Below are 21,750 nucleotides of genomic sequence, written 5' to 3' on the forward strand. Positions count from 1 at the left end.
ACTTCAGAATGAAGCAGCTGTACACGGTGCCATTTGAGAGGAACAGTGTCAGGGTCAAGGATCTGCGCCATGATTATGTGCAGGTACACCATAATTTGCAAATAAATTCATTAAAAATCCTGCAATGTGATTTTCTGGATTTTTTTCCCCTCATTTTGTCTGTCATAGTTGACGTGTACCTATGATGAAAATTACAGGCCTCTCATCTTTTTAAGTGGGAGAACTTGCACAATTGGTGGCTGACTAAATACTTTTTTCCCCCACTGTATGTGTCACTTTACATACTATATATTGTGATGTGGGAATGTGGGTTAATGCTGCCACCTGCCCTGCCTGTAGCTTGTAGTTTGTGTCTATACTCACCCAACCCAGACCCTACTTGTGTGAAAATATAGACATTGTAGTTACTGTATGTGTTTTCAGTAACACTATTCAATATTTTCTGTTACAGACAGTTCTGGAGTTTGATGCCGCCGAACTGCCGCATGAGTTCATCTACGTGGATGAGGCAGGCTTCAATCTGGCCAAAACCAGGCGTCGGGGGCCGTAACGTAGTTGGACAAAGGGCTGTTGTAAATGTCCCTGGGCAGCGTGGGGGAAATATCACCTTGTGTGCTGCAATTAGTGTCCAAGGAGTCCTGCATCATCATGCCACTCTAGGTCCCTACAATACAGGACAGATCATTGCATTTATAGATGCACTACATGCAGTTGTGCAGGACAGACCACAGCAGCCCAGGTTTGTTGTCATCTGGGATAATGTTAGTTTCCACCGGGCTGCTCTGGTCCGAGATTGGTTCAACAACCATAATCATTTCACAGTTTTATACCTGCCCCCTTACAGCCCCTTTCTAAATGCAATCGGGGAATTATTTTCAGCGTGGCGGTGTAAAGTATATGATCGGCAACCACATGCCCGCATGACTCTTCTCCAAGCAATGGAAGAGGCATGTGGAGACATTGAGGTGGGATCAATCCAAGGGTGGATTCGGCACATAAGGCGATATTTTCCCCGATGCCTAGCCCGCGAGGACATCGCCTGTGATGTTAACGAGGTCTTGTGGCCAGATCCGAACAGAAGGCGTGATCCATAAGCCCCCCCGCCCCCCACCACACACACACACGTACACACACACAAAACAAGTATATGTTTTTTCCCCCAATAGCAATTTATATTTTTTACTTTTGTTTTGTTGCTAAATTTGATGTTAAGAATGTTTGTTTTTTTGTAAAAACTTTTTTGTAAATACTGTTTGATTACTGCAGAAATTCTACTTTGAGTTTTACAGAAGACAATGACAATAAAATGACAATAAAATGACAATAAAAATAGAAACTCAGAGACTGCAGTGTTTTATATAAAGCCCACCAGTGTGTTGCTGCTGATATGAAAGAGTCATTCAAATGTTGCTTGTGTGTATGGTTTTGGTGCAAGAATTTCATATTTTTTTTTTTTTAAAGGAGTGTTAAGTTTTGATTGCAGTGTTTCATTTTGGCATATAAGTGAGTTGTTAATCTCCAAGTGCTATGTCTGATTGGCTTGTGTGTTGAGTTTTGACATAATGAGTCAAATTCTGCAAAAAGTGTGTAAGCAATAGGCCAAAACTGTACTACAGGCCTGAAAATGTACCACTGTCATTCTATCTAGGCCAGCCAGCAGGCTTCACATTGGAGGGCGAGCGAGCGCGGCCCCTTTCTTTCTCCTGAATGGATATTATGATGATGTTTAAAGCACATTCAGGCCCATTAGACACAGGACGGTATACGTAAAAAAATAAATAGGGCATTTCACTCAGCCAAGCTGGCACAGGACATATAGAGACACAGCTATGAGAACACAGTGGTAGTGTGTGTGTGTGTGTGTGTGTGCGTGTGCGTGTGCGTGTGTGTGTGTGTGTGCGTGGTGTGTGTGTGTGTGTGTGTGCGTGTGCGTGGTATATTCAAGCTAAAATGTTTGACATGTTTTACCTAGATGATATGAATGATTCATAATATCAGAACATATTGAATGGGAAGTCTGGACATATTGAATGGGAAGTCTGGACATATTGAATGGGAAGTCTGGACATATTGAATGGGAAGTCTGGACATATTGAATGGGAAGTCTGGACATATTGAATGGGAAGTCTGGACATATTGAATGGGAAGTCTGGACATATTGAATGGGAAGTCTGGACTTTATGTTTTGTGCCAATTACACCTCTTACTGTTTACTGTGTAATACTGTTGTCTAGGGCAGATCAACATAAGACTACATTACCCTTAATTCATAGCTTTGAACTCATTCAACTACTACCAGCCTGCACTTCCCACCTAGCTTTGAACTCATTCCACCCAGTCTCTCTCCACACACAGCAGAAATAATAATAATAATAATAATAATAATAATAATAATAATAATAATAATAATAATATGCCATTTAGCAGACGCTTTTATCCAAAGCGACTTACAGTCATGTGTGCATACATTTTTACGTATGGGTGGTCCCGAGGATCGAACCCACTACCCTGGCGTTACAAGCGCCATGCTCTACCAATTGAGCTACAGAGGACCAGAGGAATAACAGTGAGGGTAGTCTACTGTAGGTAGAGAGCAAAACACACATCCACATCAAAACACACATCCACTTCCACATCAAAACACACATCCACTTCCACATCAAAACCCACATCCACTTCCACATCAAAACACACATCCACTTCCACATCAAAACACACATCCACTTCCACATCAAAACCCACATCCACTTCCACATCAAAACACACATCCACTTCACACATCCACTTCCACATCAGAACACACATCCACTTCCACATCAAAACACACATCCACTTCCACATCAAAACACACATCCACATAAAAACACACATCCACATCAATCTACACACATCACCCCATAATAACACGTTTTTAAAACTTGAGACATCTGTGGCATTGTGTTGTGTGACAAAACTGCACATTTTAGAGTTGCCTTTTATTGTCCTCAGCACAAGGTGCACCTGTGTAATAATCATGCTGGTTGAGAGAATGCCAAGAGTGTGCAAAGCTGTCATCAAGGGAAAGGGTGGCTACTTTGAAGAATCTCAAATATAAAATATATTTTGATTTGTTTAACACTTTTTTGGTTACTACATGATTCCATATGTGTTATTTCATAGTGTTGATGTCTTCACTATTATTCTACAATGTAGAAAATAGTTTAAAAAAAAGAAAAAAAAAGGTGTGTCCAAACTTCTGACTGGTATTATATATATATATATATATATATATATATATATATATATATATACATATACACACACACACAGCAAAGGCTTTTTAAACATTGACTTAGGTGACTCTACCTACTGCTGTAGGGCGAGGAGAGACCTAAGGGACTGAGAGTAAATAGGTTGTAGTGTCTGAGAACTACCAGCAGGTGGCAGCACACTAGACAGCTCTGTTACAGCTCTCCTCAGAGAGCAACATTCACCACCAGCAGCTTTAGAAATTCTCTCTCCCCCTCACCCCTCTTGGTTTCCCCTCTCTCTCTCTCTCTCTCTCTCTCTCTCTCTCTCTCTCTCTCTCTCTCTTTTTCTCCACTTCTGAAAACCAACAATGTTTATACGCATAGTAAAGTAGGAATGAGTGATGTTTGAGATAGTTACTGGACAGGACTGGAAGTAGAGGGGAGATCGTAACTGGACAGGACTGGAAGTACAGGGGAGATCGTAACTGGACAGGACTGGAAGTACAGGGGAGATAGTTACTGGACAAGACTGGAAGTACAGGGGAGATAGTTACTGGACAGGACTGGAAGTACAGGGGAGATAGTTACAGGACATGACTGGAAGTACAGGGGAGATAGTTACTGGACAAGACTGGAAGTACAGTGGAGATAGTTACTGGACAGGACTGGAAGTACAGGGGAGATAGTTACAGGACAGGACTGGAAGTACAGGGGAGATAGTTACAGGACAGGACTGGAAGTACAGGGGAGATCGTAACTGGACAAGACTGGAAGTACAGGGGAGATCGTAACTGGACAAGACTGGAAGTACAGGGGAGATCGTAACTGGACAGGACTGGAAGTACAGGGGAGATAGTTACTGGACAAGACTGGAAGTACAGGGGAGATAGTTACTGGACAGGACTGGAAGTACAGGGGAGATAGTTACAGGACATGACTGGAAGTACAGGGGAGATAGTTACTGGACAAGACTGGAAGTACAGTGGAGATAGTTACTGGACAGGACTGGAAGTACAGGGGAGATAGTTACAGGACAGGACTGGAAGTACAGGGGAGATAGTTACAGGACAGGACTGGAAGTACAGGGGAGATAGTTACTGGACAGGACTGGAAGTACAGGGGAGATCGTAACTGGACAAGACTGGAAGTACAGGGGAGATCGTAACTGGACAAGACTGGAAGTACAGGGGAGATAATTACTGGACAGGACTGGAAGTACAGGGGAGATAGTTACTGGACAGGACTGGAAGGAGAGGGGAGATCGTAACTGGACAAGACTGGAAGTACAGGGGAGATCGTAACTGGACAAGACTGGAAGTACAGGGGAGATAATTACTGGACAGGACTGGAAGTACAGGGGAGATAGTTACAGGACAGGACTGGAAGTACAGGGGAGATAGTTACAGGACAGGACTGGAAGTACAGGGGAGATAGTTACAGGACAGGACTGGAAGTACAGGGGAGATAGTTACTGGACAGGACTGGAAGTACAGGGGAGATAGTTACAGGACAGGAAGTACAGGGGAGATCGTAACTGGACAGGACTGGAAGTACAGGGGAGATCGTAACTGGACAAGACTGGAAGTACAGGGGAGATAGTTACTGGACAGGACTGGAAGTACAGGGGAGATAATTACTGGACAGGACTGGAAGGAGAGGGGAGATCGTAACTGGACAAGACTGGAAGTACAGGGGAGATAGTTACTGGACAGGACTGGAAGTACAGGGGAGATAGTTACTGGACAGGACTGGAAGGAGAGGGGAGATCGTAACTGGACAGGACTGGAAGTACAGGGGAGATAGTTACAGGACATGACTGGAAGTACAGGGGAGATAGTTACTGGACAAGACTGGAAGTACAGTGGAGATAGTTACTGGACAAGACTGGAAGTACAGGGGAGATCGTAACTGGACAAGACTGGAAGTACAGGGGAGATAATTACTGGACAGGACTGGAAGTACAGGGGAGATAGTTACTGGACAGGACTGGAAGGAGAGGGGAGATCGTAACTGGACAAGACTGGAAGTACAGGGGAGATAGTTACAGGACAGGACTGGAAGTACAGGGGAGATCGTAACTGGACAAGACTGGAAGTACAGGGGAGATAGTTACAGGACAGGACTGGAAGTACAGGGGATATAGTTACAGGACAGGACTGGAAGTACAGGGGAGATCGTAACTGGACAAGACTGGAAGTACAGGGGAGATAATTACTGGACAGGACTGGAAGTACAGGGGAGATAGTTACTGGACAGGACTGGAAGTACAGGGGAGATAGTTACTGGACAGGACTGGAAGGAGAGGGGAGATCGTAACTGGACAAGACTGGAAGTACAGGGGAGATAGTTACAGGACAGGACTGGAAGTACAGGGGAGATCGTAACTGGACAAGACTGGAAGTACAGGGGAGATAGTTACTGGACAAGACTGGAAGTACAGGGGAGATAGTTACAGGACATGAAGTACAGGGGAGATCGTAACTGGACAGGACTGGAAGTACAGGGGAGATCGTAACTGGACAAGACTGGAAGTACAGGGGAGATAGTTACTGGACAGGACTGGAAGGAGAGGGGAGATCGTAACTGGACAAGACTGGAAGTACAGTGGAGATAGTTACTGGACAGGACTGGAAGTACAGGGGAGATAGTTACAGGACAGGACTGGAAGTACAGGGGAGATCGTAACTGGACAAGATTGGAAGTACAGGGGAGATCGTAACTGGACAGGACTGGAAGGAGAGGGGAGATAGTTACAGGACAGGACTGGAAGTACAGGGGAGATAGTTACTGGACAGGACTGGAAGTACAGGGGAGATAGTTACTGGACAGGACTGGAAGGAGAGGGGACCACAGTGAAAGGAGAAGGGACTGGCCCACAGTGAAAGGAGAAGGGACTGGCCCACAGTAAAAGGAGCGAAAAGCCCTTCACTGATCACATGCATAGAGAGGTGGTGTTGCCCTGGCAATGCTACACACACACACACACACACAGACACACACACACATACACACACACACACACAGGAAGTGAGTGAGCGGTGCTGGCAGACAGGATATGTCAGGAAGAGAGGATGATGTCATCCTCCCTCTCTACAGCGCTCTGATCATCCCCCTTTTTCTCTCCTCTCCTCCTCCCTCTCTACATGGCTCTCTTCTCCATTTGATATTCTCCTCCTCTACACCCCTGTCCTTTCCTTATCCATCATGCTATCCCCTCCCCACTATCCTCCTCTCAGAAACCCAATCACTACTTTCTACCCTCTCCTACCCTCTCCTACCCTCTCCTACCCTCTCCTACCCTCTCCTACCCTCTCCTACCCTCTCTGTTTACATCCTGACTCCCAGGCAGCCTGTCTCTGTGTGTGTGTGGTGTGTGCACACGTGTGTGTGAGTGTGTGTGTGTGTGTGTGTGTGTGTACATGCAAGCGTGTTCTTAGCCCTGTTTGAACTAAAAATGCATTACGGCAGCACTGGAGTGCACAACATCCTTAAATAGAAACATACTATTACTTTAACATATTACCCTGCTTAAATATGCATGCTGAGAACATTAACATGAAGCATTGGAAGACTCCATCGGTTAGATGAGTTCACTGTAAACTTTCTCTCTGGGTTGGTCATCTGTTTATCTAAGCGTCTCAGAAGGCACTAGCGCTCTATATAGGGAATAGGGTGCCATTCTCTGGTCTAAAATAGTGCACTATATAGGGAATAGGGTGCCATTTGTGATGCACACCTAAATCTAACATGAATGCTTTTCTTCCACAAACTGTAAGTCATTGACAACAACAACACCAATCCTCCCAGACAGAACATATCTGACCATCCGACTAGAAATGGGGAACCGAGAGAGAGAGCAAGAGTGAGAGAGAGACAGAGAGAGAGCGCTAGGGAGAGAGAGAGAGAGAGAGAGAGAGAGAGAGAGAGAGAGAGAGAGAGAGAGAGAGAGAGAGAGAGAGAGAGAGAGAGAGAGAGAGAGAGAGAGAGAGAGAGAGAGAGAGAGAGAGAGAGAGAGAGAGAAGAGACAGACACAGAGATAGAGACACAGAGAGAGAGAGAGAGAGAGAGAGAGAGAGAGAGAGAGAGAGAGAGACAGAGACACAGAGATAGAGAGACACAGAGATAGAGAGAGAGAGAGAGAGAGAGAGAGAGAGAGAGAAGAGAGACAGAGACAGAGACACAGAGATAGAGAGACACAGAGATAGAGAGATAGAGAGAGGGAGAGAGAAGAGAGAGAAAGTAAACAGAACAAGCAGTGCCCATCCCTTCCTTCTGAGAAAAACAGGCCAACATCAGATCAGTGGTTCCTCAACTTCTCTGTGCTGCTCTGAAGCCCCTACATTTCCCAGACTAGGCCTATTCATTTCTCTTCTAGATGGCTAGATATCACAAATCAGGTTACTCATTTGACCAGCTGCCAACGATACATTGGTTAACTTCTCCTATCCCACTATTCAGAACAAATTTACTTGGCCGTATATAAGAAATGTATCTCTCTTCAGATGATAAGAACAGTGACAGCAGGTGGCAGTAGTGAGGTCATCAGTAGTGGACGCTGATTAAGTCTTCTTTCCCACAGTGCACCCCTTTGTCCCTGGCTAATGCCCAGCTTCGGATTCCAGGAGACGTGAAAATATGTCGATTAGATGGACAAACTCTATCCTGTCTCACATGGAGAGGGGAGGAAAAGCTGATCTTCAGCCAGTCCACTACTGTAGTCCCCCTCCTCTCTGATCTTCAGCCAGTCCACTACTGTAGTCCCCCTCCTCTCTGATCTTCAGCCAGTCCACTACTGTAGTCCCCCTCCTCTCTGATCTTCAGCCAGTCCACTACTGTAGTCCCCCTCCTCTCTGATCTTCAGCCAGTCCACTACTCAAGTTCCCCTCCTCTCTGATTTCTCATTTAGCTCTGCGTTCATCAATAATTCAGCCCTCAACTCAAATTGAATTTATTAGTCGCATATACATATTTAGCAGATGTTATTGCGGGTGTAGCGAAATGCTTGTGAACAAAGAGGGGAAAGAGAGAGAGGAAGAGGATAGAGGGAGAGAAACGTCCATGAAACATGTCTAGAACATTAATATCTTATATTCTGAGAACATGGCAACCGTGTTCTGTGTAAGTTTGGTGGGACGGTGATGGAATGTTCTCCTAACCCTTAGAAAAGGACTGGACACAGGAATATTCTTGCAACATTCCCATGAAACGTGTCGAGAACATTAATTTCTTATATTCTGAGAACATGGTAACCACGTTTGACATTAAGGGAACGTTCTCTTGGAAACAGTCCTCGCACATCACGGGAACATTCCTATGATAACCTTAGGTAATGACCTAATGAGACTCTTCAGGGAACGTTCTATAAAGTTGTGGAAACGTTTGTTGTTAACTGGGCCGTTTAATTTGACATTTGACTAACGGAGGGCTGTTGTTAGGTAGTTAACGGTTGTATTATTGCTTGGTTTCTCGTAAACCCTGACACGATTTTCATTGACAGTATTGAACGTGTAAATTTGACCTTATGTGGTGGTTGAGGTCGACATCATTCTGCTACTATCTCTTCATAGATTGCAAGCACCCCCTATGTAATGAACAAGCCCCCATAAATCCACTGACAAAGAAACATCTTTTATTTCAAGGGTTTTATTTTTCCCGCCATTAAATTGCCACTAACCCAACACTACTTTAATATCGCTTTAATCGTCATCCAATTGTGAAAGCAGGAATTTCCACCTCTCTTTTTACTGTGGTAATTAAAAGGTAAAGGGATAGATAGGTGGGAGAGAGAACACATTGGATGTATTACATTACACCCTACACCCTTCCTTCTGGCTTTTTAGTAGGGCCGGGATGATACCAGTATTGCAAATATTTGTTACATGGCAAAAATGAAAACACGAAGCAGACCAAACTCTTTGGTCCTTTAAAAACCTGCTGTATGTAAAATATTGTGTGCTATAGTTTGGAAAATAAATACATGTGACTCTGGATGACAACATCATTACGATGTTTGCTTCCAACATCAGGGCTGTTTTCCTAAAGAAGTTAAGTACGTGTTTTGTTTCCTTGCCACGATACTAACAATTATGGTGAATACTGGTATCGTGAATACTGGTATCGTGAATACTGGTATCATGCCAGCCCTGCTTTTTAGGGTAGATCCACTCTACTACATTACACCATACACCCTTCCTTCTCTTTCAGCTGGTTTGCTCCTCAAGATTCAACAACATTCCAATATTCTGTTTTGACATTCCAATATTCTCCATCATACCATGTGTATATTGCATCTAATTTCAACATTGAGATTTTACATTTTGAATGTTAAATTTTCAAGGGAGACTATAGTCGTGGTCAAAAGTTTTGAGAACGTATTGGTCTTCACAAAGTTCGCTGCTTCAGTGTTATGAGATATTTTTGTCAGATGTTACTATGGTATACTGAAGTATAATTACAAGCATTCCATAAGTGTCAAAGGCTTTTATTGACAATTACATTACGTTTATGCAAAGAGTCAATATTTGCAGTGTTTACCCTTTTTTTTCAAGACCTCTGCAATCCTCCCTGGCATGCTGTCAATTAACTTCTGGGCCACATCCTGACTGATGGCAGCCCATTCTTGCATAATCAATGCTTGGAGTTTGTCAGAATTTGTGGGTTTTTGTTTGTCCACCCGCATCTTGAGAATCGACCACAAGTTCTCAATGGGATTAAGGTCTGGGGAGTTTCCTGGCCATGGACCCAAAATGTCGATGTTTTGTTCCCCGAGCCACTTAGTTATCACTTTTGCCTTATGGCAAGGTGCTCCATCATGCTGGAAAAGGCATTGATCGTCACCAAACTGTTCTTGGATGGTTGGGAGAAGTTGCTCTCGGAGGATGTGTTGGTACCATTCTTTATTCATGGCTGTGTTCTTAGGCAAAATTGTGAGCCCACTCCCTTGGCTGAGAAGCAACCCCACACATGAATGGTCTCAGGATGCTTTACTGTTGACATGACACAGGACTGATGCTAGCGCTCACCTTGTCTTCTCCGGACAAGGTGTTTTCCGGATGCCCCAAACAATCAGAAAGGGGATTCATCAGAGAAAATGACTTTACCCCAGTCCTCAGCAGTCCAATCCCTGTACCTTTTGCAGAATATCAGTCTGTCCCTGATGTTTTTCCTGGAGAGAAGTGGCTTCTTTGCTGCCCTTCTTGACACCAGGCCATCCTCCAAAAGTCTTCGCCTCACTGTGTGTGCAGATGCACTCACACCTGCCTGCTGCCATTCCTGAGCAAGCTCTGCACTGGTGGTGCCCCGATCCCGCAGCTGAATCAACTTTAGGAGACGGTCCTGGCGCTTGCTGGACTTTCTTGGGTGCCCTGACACCTTTTCACAACATTTACATTTACATTCACGTCATTTAGCAGACGCTCTTATCCAGAACGACTTACAAATTGAACCTCTCTCCTTGAAGTTCTTGATGATCCGATAAATGTTTGATTTCGGTGCAATTTTACTAGCAGCAATATCCTTGCCCGTGAAGCCCTTTTTGTGCAAAGCAATGATGACGGCACGTGTTTCCTTGCAGGTAACCATGGTTCACAGAGGAAGAACAATGATTTCAAGCACCACCCTCCTTTTAAAGCTTCCAGTCTGTTATTCTAACTCAATCAGCATGACAGAGTGATCTCCAGCCTTGTCCTCGTCAACACTCTCACCTGTGTTAACGAGAGAATCACTGACATGATTGATGATTGATACAACTGACGTAACCCCCCTCCACTTAGTGAAGCAATGCATTCACCTGCTTTTGTGTTCAGAAGTATAGTATGCTTCTATGTATGTTTATATTATTTGATAGATTGAAGAAAATGAGTAGTGGAAGATAAAAACAGGAAAAAAACATACTGTACAGAGTTCTACAAGACAGAGGTAAGCTACAGTAGCTACATCAAGCAAGTGAAAGCACCTATTCAGTTGTCTTTTTCTTTAGATAAATATAGAGTGTTTTCTTTACACCTCAGAAGTTAGTTTTGCCTTGGACAAAACCAATCAGATTCCAAGATGCACTGAACAGGTATCTTTTTTAAAAATATTAAAAAATAAAATTCTTAGTAGTTTTTAGTTCATTTTTTATTTATTGTTGTGTGTGGGGAGTAAATGAGGCTGAATGAATTTTTACAAATCCTTAATTTGTTTGACCATAAAATATACACTATATATATATACAACAGTATGTGGACACCCCTTCAAATTAGTGGATTCGGCTATTTCAGCCACACCCGTTGCTTCCAGTTGAAGCTCGCATCCGCTACAAGACCATGGTGCTTGCCTATGGAGCAGTGAGGGGAACGGCACCTCTGTACCTTCGGGCTCTGATCAGTCCCTACACCCAAACGAGGGCATTGCGTTCATCCACCTCTGGCCTGCTGGCTCCCCTTCCTCTGCGGAAGCATAGTTCCCGCTCAGCCCAGTCAAAACTGTTCGCTGCTCTGGCACCCCAATGGTGGAACAAGCTCCCTCACGACGCCAGGACAGCAGAGTCACTCACCACCTTCCGGAGACATTTGAAACCCCACCTCTTTAAGGAATACCTGGGATAGGATAAAGTAATCCTTCTACCCCCCAAAAAAAAATTGTAAAGTGGTTATCCCACTGGCTATAGGGTGAACGCACCAATTGGTGAGTCGCTCTGGATAAGAGCGTCTGCTAAATGACGTAAATGTGCCCTTGAGCAAGGCACTTAACCCTAATTGCTCCTGTAAGTCGCTCTGGATAAGAGCGTCTGCTAAATGACTAAAATGTAAAAATGTAAATGTAAAATCGAGCACACAGCCATGCAATCGCCATAGACAAACATTGGCAGTAGAATTGTCTTACTGAAGAGCTCAGTGAATTTCAACGTGGTACCGTCATAGGGTGCCATCTTTCCAAAAAGTTAGTCAAATGTATGCCCTGTGTAGCTCAGTTGGTAGAGCATGGCGCTTGCAACACCAGGGTTGTGGGTTCGATTCCCACGGGGGGCCAGTATAAAAATAAAAAAAATGTATGCACTCACTAACTGTAAGTCACTCTGGATAAGAACGTCTGCTAAATTACTAAAATGTAAAATGGAATGATTGCAGCTGGTCCTTTTGTGGCAGGGCTGAAATGCAGTGGAAATGTTTTTTTGAAATTAAGTTCATTTTCATGGCAAAGAGGGACTTTGCAATTAATTGCAATTCATCTGATCACTCTTCATGACATTCTGGAGTATATGCAAATTGCCATCATCAAAACTGAGGCAGCAGACTTTGTGAAAATTAGTATTTGTGTCATTCTCAAAACGTTTGACCACGACTGTACAGCTAAAGGAAATGACAATGTGACTGTTCAGTCCCTTTGACTGGTGTGTCTTCACAGCCCAGAGGACAATAGTGGTGTTCAAACTTCATGTTGTGAGCTGCACTAGCCTTCTCCAATTTCACAAAGAGACTACAGCAGGGAAGATGCACCACTTGCATTCTACATGGACCGGACAAAGATGTTGGAGGAAGAAGAAGATCCTCTACTACTCCCCACTCTGCGGAATCCTCATTTTGAGCGCATTCTACTTCCTGTGTTTATCCTCATTCTGGACCAAAACAAGTCCCTGCCTGCCTGGTGAAAGTGGGTCATCTTGATTCTAAAACATCTTTGCTGTGGACTCTCTTTCACTCTCTCTTCCCTTGCCTTCTCCCACACCCTCCTCTCTTCCCCCTCCTCCTCCTCCACCTCCTCATCCCTCCCTCTCCTCCCATTCCTCACCTCCCATCCCTCCTCCCTCCCTCCCCTCCCCTCCATGGTAGCAGGGGGACATGCAGTAGGCAGCATATGGCTCATCATTTTTCCTCTGCCTGCTGAGACTGGACACAATCTGTCTAATCACCTGCCTCCTTCACCTTCGCTTCTCATTCCCCTCTGCAAGCAGGCACTCCTACATGGACACACACACACACACACACACACACACACACACACACACACACACACACACACACACACACACACACAGCTCTTCTTCCACCTCCGCCTCTCACATTCGATACCACCCCCCACCGTCTGCACGGGAACGAAGGGCCGTTTCCAGGGAACTACGCCACAGACAGAGAGAGAGAACAAGAGAATAAAAGAGGCAGAGAGCACAGCGAGAGAAATAAAGATAGTAAAGAGAACAAGATAATAAAAGAGGCCGAGAGCACAGCGAGAGAAATAAAGCAGATGAAAAAGAGAGCAAGTGAGTTGTTCCCAGTTCTTGCTGCATTATACAGGCTTGTCTCCTGTTGTTCCCAGTACTTGCCACATTATACAGGCTTGTCTCCTGTTGTTCCCATTTCTTGCTGCATTATACAGGCTTGTATCCTGATGTTCCCAGCTCTTGCTGCATTATACAGGCTTGTCTCCTGCTGTTCCCAGTACTTGCTGCAGTATACAGGCTTGTCTCCTGCTGTTCCCAGTACTTGCTGCAGTATACAAGCTTGTCTCCTGCTCTGACTGCTCTGATCAAAAGTAGTGCAAAATATAGGGAATAGGGTGGTTACTATAAACATAGAGTCGTGTTCAGCGAGAAGTGGGGGCGTATTCATTAGAGCGCACTGTAGCAAAATGTTTTGAAACAGAAAACAAAAACTAGTGTTTCTGATTGGACAGGTTCAGGACAGGTAGTCCCTACCTGTTTTAGTCTGTTTTCTTCAGTTTGGTGACTTGCGGGCCAGTACACACCTGTTAAGCACCTCCATAGATCTCTATCTATTTATTTAACCACCATTCAGGCATTTCCAATCACCATCAACCATCAATTAACCTCATATTCATCATCTCCAGCACCATACCAGAGTCTACATATGTTTCTACGTTCTGTAGTTAAAAAGATAAGTTAACATAAGATAAGTTAAGAAAAGGTCTTAATATAAAAGTGTCACATGATGTCATCAAAAGCTGTAAGAAATCTCCAGCCACCCACCTGTTCAGCGCGGTCGTATCCTGCATCCTGTTTCTCCGTCTTCACATGAAGGGTGTGTTTCACCCCCCCCTCAGTCTTCACCTCCCCTCCTACTCCCTCCATCTTCGCCTGCCTCTCCTCTTTATCCAGAAGATACCTCAGCAGGGCGTTGTCCTTCTTCTTGGGGCTGAGGGGCTCCTGTTTGGGGGTGAGGTTCCCGTCCGTACCCCCTCCTGTATGTCCGTTACCACCCCCAGGGTGCTCCCCCAGCTCCTTGCCCGTGGCCTCAGCGGTGAGCTTGGCCAGGTCGACAGGAGAGGTGCTGTTCTGGAGCAGCCTGTGGAGTATCTTGTGTTTATCCTTTAGGGAGGTGGCGTGGCCCCCTGGGACTCCTGGACCGTGAGGGCCCCCCAGCCCTGACGAGGGGTCCCTGGGGTCCCCTCCTCCGTTGGGGGACAAGGGGGTGTCGACGGGTTGGGACTTGGTGGTGAGGAGCTGGAGAAGTTTGGTGTGGCCCTTGTTGTCACAGTGTAGACCACGGCTCTGTGCGTCGGGGCCGTCGTCGAGGCCGCCCCTCTCCTCCTTGATGTCAGCGTGGTTACCGCTGCTATCGTTCCCGTCCGTATGTCTGTCCATCTGTCTCTGGTCATACTGTCCACCCTGACCATATTCCTGCTCTCCGTGAGCCTCCACTCTAACGCCATTACCGCCGCCAAGCTTCGACATCATGTGAGGGTTGACCCCTGATCCCACCGCGACCCCAGCGGGTAATCCCATCATCTTCCTGTCCGGTGATCCCAGGGTGTGTGTGTGCGGATGCTGCTTTCCCCCGGCGCCGTGAGGGTGTGTTTGCCCATCCCCGCCGTGTCTGACCCCGTGACACTCACTCAGAGCCTGCAGGGCCGACAGAGAACTACTGCTGTAGCTGTTAGCATGACTGTTAGCCGCAGGACCGCTACCTCCACCCCCAACCCCTGTTCCAGACCCACACATCCCCACGGGGGAGGGTGAGTGCAGGCTTGGGGCCACGCGAGGGCTTCCTGCCATGCCTGGACTTGCCCGGTGACTAGGGGACAACATAGAAATCTGTTGCCCCGGATGGGGCCCTCCGGCTGGGCTAGGGCTGCTTCGAGACGGGCTGCTCATCCTCCAATTGGCCCCTTGCTGGTTAGGATGGATGGGGAGGTTCATACCCATGCTGCACTGTAATCCTCCAGGGGGAGGGCAGCCGTAGCGGTATTCCTGCATGTGTCCCGGCCCTGGTTCTCTGGACCCTGGACTTCCATGAGGAGGGGAAAAGAGCGTGCTGTTAGAGGTGATCGTGGTGTCCTGTCCCTGGGGGCCCAGACCAGAGAGGGTCCCCTGGGTTGGAGGGGTTATGGAGGGGTTGGGGCTGATCCCTGTCTCCTGCTGCTGTCCACCGGGCCCCGTGTCCTGACCCGGTCCCAGACCATACACTGACTGCTCCCTGGGAATAACACAGAGGATATAGCCACAGTTAGAACAGTAGAACAGTACAACTACTACAAAAAACTGTAATTCTTCTGCCAACAACGTTTATCCTCCTCCCACACACAGGCCGTGTCCCAAACGGCACCATATTGGGCTTTGGGTCAAAAGTAGTGCACTATATATAAGTAATAAGTATATAGGTTGTATGTTGGGAGCTTTTGGGAAAGAGCACAGTTAGAAAGATATGGCATTTAGAAGCAAACCGGATGGACATCATGAAAATGATCGGAGAGGTTGAGAGTAGAAGAAGTTCAGGAGCAAAAAAAAAATATATATATATATATATATAATAGAATTATTGTAAAATTAACTCTGTCCATAAGGTGTAGATAGTAAGTATAGACCGGAAGTAGAGGCCTGGGCATTGTTGTTCACTAATTTACTCCAAGTAGGGAAAGGATGGTGGGGTTGAAAAGTAATAAAGGGGAATATATATATAAAAAATAAAAAACAACATGGGGGATTGGAAGTGATGCAGACAATTACATTGATAGAAGATACAATCTATCTGCAATATTAAGCTGATCCATTCCCCCCGAGAAAAAAGGGATGGGCAACTTGCTCCGCCTTTTGTAGGCCCGCAGATCCATTCCCGACCCAAACAACCCAGTCGGGGTCTCAACTCACTGTTGAGTTAGAATAGTAGAATAAACTACATCAGCGGTTTTTCTCATGTTATGTCAGTCAGTGACAGTCACTCAATTAGCTCATGTCAGCTAACAGTTTTTATATTGGTGGGTTAGTCTAGCCAGCTATCTAAACTTGTAGTAATCACGGCTGAATACTGACCGGGCACACAGGTCATGGGCACACAGGGAATGTGCCAAGGGGCCCTGACCTCCAGGGGGCCCCCATTGATTTTGTTAGTCACTCTCACTCAGATATCATATGAACATTGCATTAATCATGTGTAGAATTGCAGGAAATTATCTTTAAAACTGCATACATGTTCTCTACCCCCCATGGCACAATTAGCAGAATTTACTTGAAAACGTGTTCTCTCTTTGCCGTCAAGGCGGGGGACAGTCACAAAAAAATCCCCTGAAACCCTAATGTAAACCACTCTCTGGGTTAGGGGTTAGGTTTAGGGGTTTAGGACTAGAGTTAGGGGTTAGTTCAGGGGTTAGGGGTTAGGTTCAGGGGATAGGGGTTAGGGGTTAGGGTTAGGTTTAGAGTACGTACCTCTGTAGTAAGTGTAGCGACATGTAGAGCTGGGGTTCGTTGGTGGCAGGGGAGCGGACCAGCTTGCTCTTGGTGTGAGCCGACACGATGGTCCCGTCTGACAGAGTGAACCTGTAGATGGGGCTGAATGCCTGGCCGTGATACAACACTGGAGGGAGACGCACAGGGGGGAGGGAGAGTTAAAGAGGCAATCTGGGATTCAAAACAACAACAAAGCGGTCACCCAGTCACATTTTTTTGGTAAACAGCTGAGGGACGGGGATGAGAACTGTAACCACTCAAATTCATGGACGGAGCTTTGGATGCAAGGGCTGACCATCCATGAGATCAATAGGTAGTCTCACCCTCTTGCTGGTGTCTCTTGGCGAAGGACATCTCTCCGTCGTTCTGTAGGTGAAACCTCTGTATGCTTGTCCTCACCAGGTCCTCCCAGCCAGGCTTCATAGAGGCTCTCAGAAGACTGGTGTCTAACGACGTGATCTTCCCTACGGAAACACAGCGGATTCAGAGAGCCAGGCTGCTGATCACAAATGCTCACAAGCATGAGGTGCGGTTATTGAGCTTACATGGCACCCAAGCGCACACATTCTCACACACACACACACCCCACTGTCCATCTCTTTTCACGCACTCATAGACCTCCTCTCTGTCGTTCACACACGCTGCGCGGTCATACTCCCTGTCAGTGTGTGCAGTATAAATGGATCCAGGCTGAAGCAGTGGTGCGTTTAAAGAGCTGTCCGGGAGACTGCAGGGTGAGTGACAGCTCAGACTAAAGAGGCATCACCTCAACACGCAGGCACTGGTACCAGGACAGCACTACACCTGGGACACTGGTTGGGTATTTACAAGGTTTTTTTGGGTACCATCCAGACAGCTCTCTAACATGGTTCTCTCTTGACAGTGACAACCTGAGAAAAGTTCCTTTGTCACTGGCAACCTCATTTTAAAGACTAATGTGATTGGTTACAATCTGTCTGGTCATTCCAGTCTGGCTGTGTGATTGGTTAGGGTATGTCTGGTCATTTATAGATTGTTTTCCGATTGGTTAAGATCCGTCTGGTGGACAGCATTGGTCATTATTCTAGCTGTGTTAATGGCAGCCTGGTGGTATGATTCAGTGGATGTGATTGGTTAATGTCTGGTCTGGTGGTATGATTTTAGTGCTGTGATTGGTTACCTTGCAGGTCCTGGCGGGTGGTGAAGCTCTCGTGCGTGGGCAGAATTGGCCGCTCCTTCACAGGCATCCTGCGTGCCACACAGATCAGACATGACTGGAAGTCTAGAAGGAGAGGGAGGGGAAGAGAGAGAGAGGGGGAGAGAGAGAGAGAGAGAGAGAGAGAGAGAGAGAGAGAGAGGGAGAAAGAGAGAGAGAGGGAGAGCATTGGAGAGAGGGAGAGAGAGGGAAGGGAGAGAGAGAGAGGGGGGGGGGAGCAGGGAGGCAGAGAAAGAAGAGAGAGAGATTGAAACATGATTTATTTCCAGTACGTGTTCTTATTCATCTAGTAGTAAATGAGTGTGGGGCGTAGGGCTGAGCTCCTTCACTACATAGGGAACAGGGTGGGGCGTAGGGCTGAACTCCTTCACTACATAGGGAACAGGGTGGGGCGTAGGGCTGAACTCCTTCACTACATAGGGAACAGGGTGGGGCGTAGGGCTGAACTCCTTCACTACATAGGGAACAGGGTGGGGCGTAGGGCTGAACTCCTTCACTACATAGGGATCAGGGTGGGGCGTAGGGCTGAACTCCTTCACTACATAGGGATCAGGGTGGGGCGTAGGGCTGAACTCCTTCACTACATAGGGATCAGGGTGGGGCGTAGGGCTGAACTCCTTCACTACATAGGGATCAGGGTGGGGCGTAGGGCTGAGCTCCTTCACTACATAGGGAACAGGGTGGGGAGTAGGGCTGAGCTCCTTCACTACAAAGGGAACAGGGTGGGGAGTAGGGCTGAGCTCCTTCACTACATAGGGAACAGGGTGGGGCGTAGGGCTGAACTCCTTCACTACATAGGGATCAGGGTGGGGCGTAGGGCTGAGCTCCTTCACTACATAGGGAACAGGGTGGGGAGTAGGGCTGAGCTCCTTCACTACATAGGGATCAGGGTGGGGCGTAGGGCTGAACTCCTTCACTACATAGGGATCAGGGTGGGGCGTAGGGCTGAGCTCCTTCACTACATAGGGAACAGGGTGGGGAGTAGGGCTGAGCTCCTTCACTACATAGGGATCAGGGTGGGGCGTAGGGCTGAACTCCTTCACTACATAGGGAACAGGGTGGGGCGTAGGGCTGAACTCCTTCACTACATAGGGCACAGGGTGGGGCGTAGGGCTGAGCTCCTTCACCACATAGGGAACAGGGTGGGGCGTAGGGCTGAGCTCCTTCACTACATAGGGATCAGGGTGGGGAGTAGGGCTGAGCTCCTTCACTACATAGGGATCAGGGTGGGGCGTAGGGCTGAACTCCTTCACTACATAGGGATCAGGGTGGGGAGTAGGGCTGAGCTCCTTCACTACATAGGGAACAGGGTGGGGAGTAGGGCTGAGCTCCTTCACTACATAGGGAACAGGGTGCCATTTGGGACACAGCCTTGGTATAACAAGATGTAACAGGGGACATGATGAGAGTACAACAGGATGTAGCAGGGGACATGATGACAGTATAACAGGAGGTAGCAGGGGACATGATGACAGTATAACAGGAGGTAGCAGGGGACATGATGACAGTACAACATGATGTAGCAGGGGGCATGATGACAGTACAACAGGAGGTAGCAGGGGACATGATGACAGTACAACAGGATGTAGCAGGGGACATGATGACAGTATAGCAGGAGGTAGCAGGGGACATGATGACAGTATAACAGGATGTAGCAGGGGACATGATGACAGTACAACATGATGTAGCAGGGGGCATGATGCCAGTATAACATGATGTAGCAAGGGACATGATGACAGTATAAGAGGAGGTAGCAGGGGACATGATGACAGTACAACAGGAGGTAGCAGGGGCTATGATGACAGTATAACAGGATGTAACAGGGGACATGATGAGAGTACAACAGGATGTAGCAGGGGACATGACGACAGTATAACAGGAGGTAGCAGGGGACATGATGACAATACAACAGGATGTAGCAGGGGACATGATGACAGTACAACAGGATGTAGCAGGGGACATGATGACAGTATAACAGGAGGTAGCAGGGGACATGATGACAGTATAACAGGAGGTAGCAGGGGACATGATGACAGTACAACAGGATGTAGCAGGGGACATGATGACAGTATAACAGGAGGTAGCAGGGGACATGATGACAGTATAACAGGATGTAGCAGGGGACATGATGACAGTACAACATGATGTAGCAGGGGGCATGATGCCAGTATAACATGATGTAGCAAGGGACATGATGACAGTATAAGAGGAGGTAGCAGGGGACATGATGACAGTACAACAGGAGGTAGCAGGGGCTATGATGACAGTATACCAGGAGGTTGCAGGGGACATGATGACAGTCTAACAGGAGGTAGCAGGGGACATGATGACAGTATAACAGGAGGTTGCAGGGGACATGATGACAGTATAACAGGAGGTTGCAGGGGACATGATGACAGTATACCAGGAGGTTGCAGGTGACATGATGACAGTATAACAGGAGGTAGCAGGGGACATGATGACAGTACAACAGGAGGTAGCAGGGGACATGATGACAGTATAACAGGATGTAGCAGGGGACATGATGACAGTATAACAGGAGGTTGCAGGGGACATGATGACAGTATAACAGGAGGTAGCAGGGGACATGATGACAGTATAACAGGAGGTTGCAGGGGACATGATGACAGTATAACAGGAGGTAGCAGGGGACATGATGACAGTATAACAGGAGGTAGCAGGGGACATGATGACAGTATAACAGGAGGTAGCAGGGGACATGATGACAGTACAACAGGAGGAAGCAGGGGACATGATGACAGTATAACAGGAGGAAGCAGGGGACATGATGACAGTATAACAGGAGGTAGCAGGGGACATGATGACAATACAACAGGAGGTTGCAGGGGACATGATGACAGTATAACAGGATGTAGCAGGGGACATGATGACAGTATAACAGGAGGTAGCAGGGGACATGATGACAGTACAACAGGAGGAAGCAGGGGACATGATGACAGTATAACAGGAGGAAGCAGGGGACATGATGACAGTATAACAGGAGGTAGCAGGGGACATTATGGACCTTTGAGGGGTGTGTGTGTCTATGGGACTCTCAGTAGTCAGGGCTAAGAACACACAACCTGTTGAACTCTCAGTAGTCAGGGCTAAGAACACACATCCTGTTGAACTCTCAGTAGTCAGGGCTAAGAACACACAACCTGTTGAACTCTCAGTAGTCAGGGCTAAGAACACACAGCCTGTTGAACTCTCAGTAGTCAGGGCTAAGAACACACGGCCTGTTGAACTGTCAGTAGTCAGGGCTAAGAACACACAGCCTGTTGAACTCTCAGTAGTCAGGGCTAAGAACACACAGCCTTTTGAACTCTCAGTAGTCAGGGCTAAGAACACACAGCCTGTTGAACTCTCAGTAGTCAGGGCTAAGAACACACAGCCTGTTGAACTCTCAGTAGTCAGGGCTAAGAACACACAGCCTGTTGAACTGTCAGTAGTCAGGGCTAAGAACACAGCCTGTTGAACTCTCAGTAGTCAGGGCTAAGAACACACAGCCTGTTGAACTCTCAGTAGTCAGGGCTAAGAACACACAGCCTGTTGAACTCTCAGTAGTCAGGGCTAAGAACACACAACCTGTTGAACTCTCAGTAGTCAGGGCTAAGAACACACAGCCTGTTGAACTCTCAGTAGTCAGGGCTAAGAACACACAG

The 21,750-nt window shown here is 46.9% G+C and overlaps 1 protein-coding gene across 3 annotated transcripts in view; it reads right to left on the reverse strand.

Moving 5' to 3' along the window:
* The window catches only part of LOC121549743 (nuclear receptor coactivator 2), a 226,950-nt gene that overhangs the window by 67,760 nt on the left and 137,440 nt on the right, over positions 1-21,750 (reverse strand). For all 3 annotated transcript variants that reach the window (XM_041861597.2, XM_041861598.2, XM_045210411.1), the window contains exons 7-10: positions 18,050-18,151; positions 17,214-17,354; positions 16,870-17,017; positions 14,197-15,643 (exon numbers count right to left, since the gene is read on the reverse strand). In XM_041861597.2, the coding sequence (XP_041717531.1) occupies positions 14,197-15,643; positions 16,870-17,017; positions 17,214-17,354; positions 18,050-18,151 (1,838 nt within the window). The remainder of the gene's footprint in view (positions 1-14,196; positions 15,644-16,869; positions 17,018-17,213; positions 17,355-18,049; positions 18,152-21,750) is intronic.

The sequence above is a fragment of the Coregonus clupeaformis genome, chromosome 34 (genome assembly GCF_020615455.1).
Source record: "Coregonus clupeaformis isolate EN_2021a chromosome 34, ASM2061545v1, whole genome shotgun sequence".
NCBI classification, from domain to species: Eukaryota; Metazoa; Chordata; class Actinopteri; order Salmoniformes; family Salmonidae; genus Coregonus; species Coregonus clupeaformis.